Genomic DNA, 11,594 nt, shown 5'->3' with positions numbered 1-11,594 from the left:
GAAATTACTCGGAAATTTATTTTACTCGCTCAAAATCAGTTTGATAATGTACTACATACCTACATAGGTACGTATTTCATTCAAAAATTTGAATTTGAGCTGTAAAATCGTTTTTACTTGACGAAGCTTGAAAGGCAAGTTCAGGTGAAAATGGCTGGAAATTTGAAATTAGAATATGCAAAATTTTATTGTTGGATTTTTTTGACATTTTCAGCTTTCGCTATTAACTCTGTTAGGTTTTCGTGGAAGTTTTCAGTCACTATGATTTCAACAATCATCATGGTTTTCTCATTAGTGTAACTTGTTCGATTTTCATCCTTATGGTTTATGGCACTTGAAAATGATTTTAAGGAATTCGAGCTCAGCGTGTAATTTCAATGATTTTATGTGTGTTTGAGAAATGATAGAAATTTCGGAAGGTGAAGCAAATGAAGAATCGCGACCTGGTAAGTGTATTTCTTTTGTAAACAATGATAACGAATAAAAACTTTCAAGTTTTGAAAAAACAGTGGTCGATGAACTAATAAAAATGGAGATTTCTCCACTATATTATACTCGTAATACTTATACCTACAGTAAATGAAAGAACCATCGAGCCCCTCATTTTGAGAATCCCATATTTCTATTTTTGCGGAATCCATTTGCGCCCTCGAAAGCATTAAAATGTAATTTCAATCATTTTCTTCGAAAAATTACAATTTTGCGTTTGAAAATTAATTTAGCTCTGAAATAAACATCGGCATTGGATTCTTCGTATCCAAAAACCAACATTTTGTCTCATCACATGGGCAATTGGCCAGTTGCTTTGAATTTGGATTAATTCTAATTATCTTCCATGAGAAGAATGGTATTTTGGCGTTAAATGCAATCCGGGGCTGGAATACGAAAAAATCAATGTCATCGACGGTCTTAAATCAGCGACTCCTCTACGATTACAACGATCAACTCAAAGGACCAACTTTTAAGAAGAGTTCAATGAGTTACCTACCTTGTATTCTTTCAGGCGCTATCTTCTGCTATTCTAATGAAAAATTCCGTAGAATATCAATCTGATGTGAATGAAGTTGCATAGTCGTTTCTTCGCAAGTAATTTACGAGTACATTTTCACCTCAGTTTAATGCAATTCTAAAAATCGCTATTCATTCTTTTGCGATGAAATTTTACATTATTAAATCGTTGAAATCCATCACTTTAGTTGAATCGGAAACACTGATTCGTTACATGCATTTCAATCCAAGATTACCTACTTACCTGTAAGTACTTACGTACATCCACAAAATGAGGAAATTCATCAGAAATAGAGTAAATATTTTTAAATTCGGCGAATTCTTACTACTCTGAGGTCGCTGATCACAATTTTAATGTTAATATTACATTTTCATAAGATTTGACTCTAATTATAGGTTACTTAATAACGAATTTGAGATTATTGCTGCGCTTAAATGAATTGAGTTAATTTATTTCTTCATTTATTTTGAATTACTCATACGTCTTATAAGGTATTGTTTCATTTCATTTTATTCCAATTTATTTCAATTCATTCAAATTTGATTTAATTCATTCCAAGTTATTTCGAAATAGTTTTAATTTAATTAATTTGATTCATTTTTACTTTATCTTCATGTAAATTTCTTCATTTTATTGTGTAGTCTATTTTGAAATAATTTATTTTGATGTGTTTCAAATTTCCATCCAATTTATTTATTTCAATATTTCAATTTGTGCAAATACATTAAATTTGTTTATTACAATTTCAAGTTCGTTCATTTTACGAACAATTTGTTTTATTGTAGGTAAATTCAATTCATTTTATTTTGTGTTCATATGTATAATCATATTCACTTCAATTCAATTCGATCTTTTTTAAATTCATTTTTTGTTGTTTAATTTTGTTTCGAATCAATTTATTTTCAATTAGAATTTATTTCAAAATCATCCAATCGAATAATTTTTTTTGCAACTACCAAATTTAGTTCAATTCATTTCAATTAGTAGGTTAATATATGTAGTTATTCATTTTTAAAATGAAAAAGCCAATAGAAATTGATCTCAAGTACCTAATTACCTATATAATGTACCTAATCTAATGTGTAATTTAAAAAATAAAAATGATATAAATGAGACATCTGTTGACATTATTTCGACCACAAAATTACGATGGTCGACTGGTCGTTTCACCAAGGAATCCGAAAAGAAGAGAAAACTTCTGAGAGAAAATTCTCTTTAAACAAATTGAAAGAAACATTCCCATAAAAAATATGTATTTCAAAACAAATTGAACTTCGAACTTTCGAAGTCTTTCCCTATTCTAAGTGGAGTACTTGAAAAGTTTTTGAAATTTCAAATTTATTACTCCTGTAAATTCAAGCAATACACAATTCAACGCAACTAACGTTTTTATTGAAATTAATTTCACAGACAGTTTACACAGGATTTCAAAAAATACACTAAAAAAAAGTTGTACGAACAAATTGAATGATTTTTTCAAGTAGGTACCTATACTATATATCTATGCAATAGGTAGGTACACATTACTTAATGACAGAAAATTTATATTAAACTATAAAATTAAAGACATCAACAGAACATGGGATGGCAGTTGGCACATACAACTTGAAAATGAAAACTATCAACTAATTCGAGTTACTAAAAAATGAAAACAACATTTAACCATACATATGTAAGTACCTACTGAATTAATTTTCAGAAGATCACTACAGATCGATGTGGAAATAATGAATAAGAATTAACGTTGAAAAAAAAATCATCGAGATGATAATGTAGGTATGAGCACGATAGGTTCCATATCACTTCAACCGAATTCCGAAGGAACTGAGATGGAGGTAACTATTTTCAGCATCAGCATTCAGCATAAAGGACTGACATAATCTGTAACACATAAAAAATAAGGTAAGCAAAATTGCACATCAAGTTTTTATAGCTAAAATAGATCTAGAACTTATGAGGATAAGAAGTTTGAGTAGTTTTGAAATTACGAGAGAATAACAGTATGTATGTACTTTACATCTGAAAAACCATAAAGTAATTAGTGGTAAAAAAAATTATACATTTTGTTCATTTCTGACAAAAAACGAGAATTTTGGACAATTTTTGGCAAAACGTGAGACTTTTGGGATTAATTTTAAAAAATGACACTTTTTAGCCGTTTTGTTAAGAAAAATTAGTTTTTGTCATTAGCGGGACTCTTTACAATTTTTGGGAGAAAAAGTGAATTTCTTCAGTAATTTTGTCAAAAAGCAGAGTTTTTGTCCATTTTTAGCAAAAAGCAGAAATTTTTAGCAACTATTGGCAAAAAATTCAACTTTCTCAAAATTCTCGTCAAAAAGTCGAATTTTTGAAAAAATGTGAGACTATTTGGAATTTTTTGCAAAGAAAACGATATTTTTAGCCGTGTTGTTGAAAAGCACATATTTTTGCCAATTTTTGAAAACCGAGAATTTTTGGCAATTCCTGGAAAAAAAGCAATACTTTTGAACAATTTTTAAGAAAAAGTGGAATTTGTTCGCAAAGTTACGTCATGTCGCCAGAAAGCGAAAATTTCTGTCCATTTTTTGCAAAAAGCAAGACAGGACGTTCTAGGAAGTAAGCAATATTGTAGTGACTAAAAAATTATTTTTTTTTGTCAATTTTTGGCCAAAAAAACCTTTTGAACGATTTTTGGAAAATGCGAGCTTTTTGTAATTTTTAGCAAAAAAACGACACCTTTTAGCCATTTTGTTTAAAAAGAAAAAATTGTTGTTATTTTTAAAGAACTGAGAATTTTTAACATTTTCTCGCAAAAAGCAACACTGACAATTTTATTAAAAGGTAAAGCTCTTTAATACAAGTATGGAAATAGAGTATGCTCTTAAGAAAGTCATAGCATTTTACGTATGTGTTACGTACTGCGCATGGCAGGTTGGTGTCGTCACGCGGTGGTGGTGGGTGGAGCAACCAATAGGGTGCAACGTTGTACGTGAACAGCTGATTTGATGCTTGCTCGCGCACTGCGCAGTACGTAAAACTTACGTTAAATCCTATGACTTTCTTAAGAGTATAATCTATTTCCATACTTGTATTAAAGAGCTTTAATTTCACATGATCGGAAAATGAGTAGTTTCCTAGACAGTTTTGTGTTTGGAAAATACGTCTTTAACGCATCTATCAAAACATGTGCGGAAAACAGTTACTTTCCTCCCTAGGGAGGAAAGTAACTGTTTTCCGCACATGTTTACAAATTCGAAATCATCCATTTTTTTAAATTTTAGCATTTATTTTCCTCTCATATGAAATTAAAATAGTATACGCGACAGGATTGGACAGTAACGCTCCTGTCACGTAATATACTATTATTAAAAGGAAGGGATTTTTTCAGAAATTTCTAACAAAAAAAAGCTTCTCGGATCATTTTTGGAAAGAGACTTCTGGAATTTATGGAGAAACAAAACATTTTCCAGCATTTTACCAAAAAGTGAGAGAGTTTTTGTAAATTTTTGGCAAAAAAGCTAGACTTCTTGGCCTTTGGCAAACAATTATACTTACTTTCTCGCAATTTTTGTGGAAAAAGTGAGACTTTTAGACAATTTTTGGAGAAACGCACTAAAAGTATGACTTTTTGGAATTTTTTGCAAAAAAAACAACAATCTTCGAGCACTTTTCTAAAAAATAAAGTTTTGGGTCAATTTCTGTAAAATGTGAGATTTTTTTACAATTTTAAGCAAAAAGCAGGACTTTTATAGTTTTAGCGGAAAGCTGGACTTTTTTGGGAATAATTGACAAAAAAAAGTGATACTTTTTAGAAATTACGAGACTTTTAGGCAATTGTTGATGAAAAGCGAGACTTTGACATCTTTAGCAAAGACAGGGCTTTGCAATTACAACTTTAGTTACCTACTTAAAAAAGACCGCGAGTATGAGCCCGGCCATTCATTAATTTTGGAAAAAAAAGTTACGAATAAACTTGCTTACTGCTTAGTATGCTCATGAAAGATGAATGATGATCGTTCGTTTGAATCGAAAAATTATATCAAGTAGGTACGAACTGAAATATTACATAATACCTACCTACGGAATATCGTCTCTCTTCATATCAGATCTTTTTCCTTCAAATTTACACCGATAACAGTTTCGTAATCACATTCTTCAGTTATCTTTCACGTCTCTCGAAACGAATTGCTCACTTTCCTCTTGAATCGAACAGTACAGCAAGTTCGAAGGGCCCAAAGCTCTTCGTAAGCGACGCTTCAATATCTTTTCATCATTCACGTGAGTACCTCAGCATGTGAACTTTTCAAAATTAAGCCTCAAATCCACACAGACCACCCCACTCCTCTCGTACATCCTATCTCACTTCCTTTTTTCTCACATACTATACAATGATCTTTTCATGGAGCTCTGTCATCTTTTCTCTGACCATTTCACATCTCGTCATCGCCAACCTATTCAATACTCAACGCAAATCAACCGTTTTCGTCGACAAATCTGAGCTGCTGGCAGCCTTTTTTGACACCTCCACTTCGCCGTATAATCTAGTCACTTGCCCTTTTAAATTCGGAAAAACCACCAATCTCGACATGATAGCTTTATTCTCAGACGTCGAAGTGGATAAAACTCGTAAACCAAAACGTCAAAACGATACTTACGCTTATAGCATCTTCAGCACGATGAAAATATCTCGTCATCGTTCCATAATGCGAGATCATCTGGCTCGACACCCGGTCATCCACTTATCGTTTCCCGAGAATTTGCAAGTATCGCCAAAAACCGCTATAGGAGCCGAGTTGAAGAAATCGATGCAAAAATACCGTTGGTTGATCAATTTACCAGCTTCGAAGTTAGGTTCGGTTGATCCGGAAGATATAGATTACCTGAAACAGTTACAAAGCGAAGATGCGTCAAAGTTGAGGATAACGGAGGCCATCTTGAGGATTTCCAGAGTACTGTATACTTACTTTAATCAATCCAGTGTGGTCTTGTTGATCGATAACTACGATAATACGTCTTGTAGATCGTTCGTCAACGAAGCAGATCCCAGATACACGTTGGAGTATTATAAATATCTGAATAAAATGATCTCCAGAGCTTTGGTCAATGGTACCGAATACGTTGGTCGAGCTTTGATCACAGGGCTGACCAGTTTACCGTTCAGTTTACCTTACTGCGATTTGAGTATGATTCAGCATCGGGTTTTCTTGGAAAACCATCCGTTTGCTGGACACTACGGTTACCTGGAACAAGAAGCAGACGAATTAATGGTCAAGTTCACCATGTCGGAGGAAATGCGCTCGAATCTGCTGAACTTTTATCGAGGATATCGCGTACAAGGGACTAATTTACACGTCTACAATCCGAATACCATTTACCAGTATCATTTGCATAGGCAAAGGCTGAAACAAGACTACAGAGAATCGCTCAAACCTCATACAGATCCTATCAAAGAATTCGACGTGCTAATTCATTTCTATCACGTGATCAAGTTTCGCGAACAAATCCTCTTATTGAGTATCAACGGTCGTATAAATTTACCTTACGATATAACTCGTTACCAAACCGGCGCTTTAGAGGAAGTGGGGGGATTAAAGTTACGTAAATATTACGACAGCTCCGACCAATACACTCGTACCTTGCTGACGTTATTTTACGAGATGGGATATTTCAAGAGGGCAGACGATAACGATACTTCTTCGTACGGATACGTTTGGGCCAACAACGAACCTAGAATATGTATTCTTCACCAGCTGATTCAACGATTCGAACACTTTTCCCAATTTTCAATCATTGCCAACGTTATTCTCGATATCATATCGAGTAAACCGGAGACCTCCAATCTCACCTGCCAATCGGAATACCTTCGATCCAATGCCTCCAGGTTACATAACGGTATTAGAAGAGTAACTGACTCGCAAACAGCTCAGATTCAGTTTCAAGCCATGATTTACCATTCGCTGGGTCGAAGGGTTAATACACAACATAGTCGACATGTGCGTATAATCGACAAAGTACCATTGGAAAATCGTACTTCCCTCACTCCATACGATATGTATTTAATATCACCTCGTAGCAAGAAAATTAACGGAGTAATTGTGGCCAGATTTGAGAGCACGGTCGAGGAAGCTTTGAAAGATGCCCTGAAAATAAAGTTCCCAGCGAATCAGACTGCTAATAGTGTGAAATATATTGCGATGAATGTTATTGAGGCGAATCAACCAGAGCAAGTTGACGCATTAATCCATATCGAATGGAATTCTCCTCAGAGATAGCGAAGCATACAAAGGGATCCCATAGTGGGTTCTGGGAGCTGTGATTATCGAAACGATCAACAATACTGATATCATACGAGTCATTTTGAATGTACTTAAATCCAAGTAAGGTTTAGTTTTGGTCTCGATTTTATTTATTTTGACCCAATTTTTTCTCCTAGAAAAAATCTTCTCTCACTCAGAATCAAAACTGGAAACGTTCTCAACCTTCAGACTGAAATTTTTGAAAAGGTATTACATACACAAATATGTACTCCAAACTAAATTAGTCGCTCGAGTTTACTTTTTATTTTTTTTTCAATTAATGATCTTCAAAAAAAAAAAGAAACAGAAAAGAAAAAAACACATTTTTTTACACGTTTCAACCTTTGTATCGAAATTCGATTTTTTCAAGCCATTCTGAGTCTCCAAAAATAAATTCAATTTTTTCCAGGTTTTTGAATTTTGTTTGTTTAAAAACAGTTTGGGCACCAAATAGGTACCTAGGGTAGGTACTTGAGATTGAATATTCTGCCCAAGTTGAATTTAAATTATTTTAGAGCATCAGGCATGATTCAAGAAACTAGTAAATAAATGGGACTATTTCTTGGTATGTATTTCAATTTCAGTCCTAGTATTCTGAACTTCTTTTCAATATTGATAAAACATTTTTAAAATCAAGAAGGGTGCATTTAAAAAACATCAAAAAGTGAAAAAATCGAGTTGGAAAGCCGAAATTAGAACTGGAGCAGACAGTTCGGAACTGTTCTAAAGCCTTCTGTGGATTTTTGGATTTTCCTGCAGCTTTGAAAAAATTGACATTGGCTACAAACCGCCAAAATACGGGAATATTACACCTCCCAAAATTATAAACTAAAACACATCACCTTTGTGACTCTATAAGGTCAATTTTTGCATTAATTTTCAAAATCTATTTCTGTCGATTTGAATCCCAATTTTCCTGTATACCTCACTTACTTTTGAAATTCATTTTTCGATTTTTTTGACGAATTTTTAAAAAATGAAATTTAAACCATTTTTCATGGAAAAAAAATCAAAATTTGATAAAATTGACACAAAGTGCTGAAATTTGGTCTGTACCCCATTTTTTGCTTTCAAAATCGATTGCCGGTGATCGCGAAACGTTCTGGAGACTCCTGAGGATTTTTTTATTTTCCAGTTTAAAGAAAATTATCACAAAAGAAGCCAAAATTGAAATAATTCAGGTCCTATGAACCGAATTCACTGTCTTTGTGGCTCTTTCCACCGACCGATTTAGGCACAATATTCAGACATCGCTGAAAATAAGGTAGAAATTTAATTTTGACATCAATTTGATTTTCTGAATTTTTCATCCAAAATGAGTGAAATTTTCATTTTTAAAAATTCACCAAACTGGGAACTCGTTTCTTTATCCAGCCTAAAAAGACCTTAATTAGTCGATACTCAATTTGATCATAGATTTTTAAAAAATTTGAAAAAGAACTCACCAGGTAATTTCTGAAATTTTTATTCAAATTGAAGCACGAAGGCTTTTAGATAATATCAATCTGACTTTGAAGAAATTAGTGGAAAAAATAAATAAATTCCTGCAATTATAGCCTGATTTTTGAAAACGAAAAAATTAATCAGTTGACTTTCTGACATTATGCCAGGTTTTCAAAAATTTGAAAGTAAATCGATCGACTTTTAGATATGCAATATCATGACAGACATTTGAAAACAATAAAAAAAGTTGTTGATTTGCTGACATTTATATCAGACTTCGGAAGGGGCCCGATCAATGAAATTATAACCATATCAAACTTTCAAAAATGACTTTCTTATATATTATGTAAGTCAGATTATTTTTTCCAATTTGGAATTCTAAACATTGAGTCTTAACTGGAGCAAAAACATATTATCCATGATTTAAAACTTTCTTTGGAGACTTTACACCCATTTTTTCGACCGGAAGTCTGTCCAAAATTTTCAAGAGCCTTTTGAAAACTTTGGAAAAAAGTGCAATTTTTGGTATTTTGATATTGTATTAGAATTGATTAACTTCGAAAATTTGTGTAGATATCAATTTGTGAACTTTTTGAAAATTTGGAAAAAAATTATTGTTGAATTATTTTGTCCAATATTTAAAAACATGAAAAAAATTCCAATAAACTCTAATAGATTAGAAAAAATGATCGATTTTCGATATTTCGATATACTTATGCAAGTCGACTCTTATAATATTACACTTAGGTACGTACGTACATACAAACTTGAAAAAAAAATTCTGAAATTTCTATTTACTTCGAAGTGGATTTCTAGATATCAAGTCTGACTTTCAAGAACCCGAATAAAATAAAAAAAAATTCGAAAAATAATGCCAAAGTTTCAAAATTGACTTTCTAATGTAATAAGTAGGGACGCATCTTGTTGGACTTTTCGGTTTTATTGGAATTCTAAGCATTCAAGTCAACTTGAGCAAAAAACATTATCCATAATTTTAAACTTTCTTTGGAGAGGAGACTTTACCTTCATTTCATATTGATTTTTTTTGCAATCAATGGATCGATTGATCCGAAACTTGGTATAGAAGCGGAAAATTTACTCAAAAGTCAAAATCGTTCCACCCTAACAAAGATGCCTGAGAGTGACAACTTTCAATTTTTCAATTTTTTTTTTCTATCATCTCAACAAAAACCTTGAATCATTATGATGACGCGATGAAGGCTCAAAACTCGGGGAAAAATTTCAAAAACAGTAATACCTACTTATAAGTAAAACAAAATCAGCTGGGTAATCATTTTCAAACAAAATCGATTCGAGCTCCCTCCCCATCATCTCTATGGTACAATAATCGAAACAAATTCAGCCTACAGGACTGTAAAAATGAGCTCTCTTTTGCATTCAGAATCTCGAAAATGTTTGGAAGAAGGGAGCTTTTAACATAGGTAGTTGTATTTAAAATACATGGAATGATCCAAAACATTATTATTGACGATTTATATAACTTTCAAAAATGGTTTTGATTTTGACGAAAATTTAAAGAGGTCATCGGGATGCTCTCTATGTTAAAAGTTATCAGAACTCAAAATTATGACTGTAGGTATCTTTGAATTCAAATTTCGAATTTGATCATTCCAAGTGGAAAATGAACCTTCAGCTTTTGATTACTTTTCAAAGCTGCGAAAGAGAGTTTAAGGTCAAAAAATACATATTAACGAAATCGAAAAAAAAAACAGGTAATTAAAAATTATTGTATGTATTAGGTACCTACGATTTAGTCAAACTGACGTGATATGGTAAGTATACTAAGTAGGTATGTAAGTATGATCCATGCGTAAAAGTTACCCATTATTTCAAAAATCAAGGAGCTGTGTGATATAGAATTAAATTTGAGAACCTCGTAAGTCTTAAGTAAGGTACAATATTTATGTATTAATTTACTTCCTAATCAAGTTGTATAAAATGTAAATAATCATGTACAGATTACAGATTACTTACCTCTTGTTTTTCATAATTTTTTGCTCATTCGTGTTTATGTACTGTAATGCTTCTAAATCAAACGATCCCATACTTCCAGGATAGGTATACTGGATTTCAATATTCAACAAGAACAACGAGGATTTTAGATCATAAAGATGACGAACTAACAGATATTCTTCCAGTATCTAGGCCATTTTGACCTGCACAAACAAACAACAGATAGAATGGTAAATGTTGCTCAAAAAGTGTTACAAAAGTCCCTCCATAAAAATAGTAGAAATTTTCTGAAAAAATTGAAACTTTTCTTACTTACTCTCATTAAAAAGATGAATAACCTTAATGAGTCAACCCCCCCCCCCCCCCCATTATAAATACTGTAAGTATTATAAAACTTCGTCAGACTTGCACAAGCACAAGCCAACTCTAACTCAAAAACTAGCCAATTTCCACTATACACAAAATGGCTGTAAACACTCCACCATCACCAAGTCCAGCAAGCACAGAACAACTTTGGCTCAACTAATCACGCATTTCACTCCATACTTCGTTCGTTTTTGTAATTTAATTTCTTGGCAAAGTAGATACAATTTATCACCGTAGTTCACTTTCATTTTTTACAAAAAATTATCCCACAAAAACTTACTTACTTACACTACGGTGCGGTATAGTAGTGGTTATGGTTACGCGATGGCTGCAGCTGTGACGACGATGGCGGTGACAACGGTCGTCGGTGTCGTTGAAATATACGACGCGTTTACGTAGTATGTGTACATTGAGTGTGTAAACTCGTACATCATACAGCCAACTCGATTAATCCTCCCAACAAGTTCAAGTTCGTTGGGTTCTCAACAAATCGCGTGTATTATGCTTTAGATCACACCCACGCAAGT

General features: G+C 32.8%; 1 protein-coding gene across 1 annotated transcript; it reads left to right on the top strand.

Moving 5' to 3' along the window:
* Positions 1-5,168: 5,168 nt before the first annotated feature.
* Positions 5,169-10,738, top strand: LOC135843091 (uncharacterized). The gene has a single exon (XM_065360838.1). It carries the CDS (start codon positions 5,377-5,379, stop codon positions 7,258-7,260), a length of 1,884 nt encoding a protein of 627 aa, XP_065216910.1. The 5' UTR covers positions 5,169-5,376; the 3' UTR covers positions 7,261-10,738.
* The last annotated feature ends 856 nt before the right edge of the window (positions 10,739-11,594 follow it).

Source organism: Planococcus citri, chromosome 4 (assembly GCF_950023065.1).
Source record: "Planococcus citri chromosome 4, ihPlaCitr1.1, whole genome shotgun sequence".
Lineage (NCBI taxonomy): Eukaryota > Metazoa > Arthropoda > Insecta > Hemiptera > Pseudococcidae > Planococcus > Planococcus citri.
This window is presented reverse-complemented; position numbering and strand designations above follow the sequence as displayed.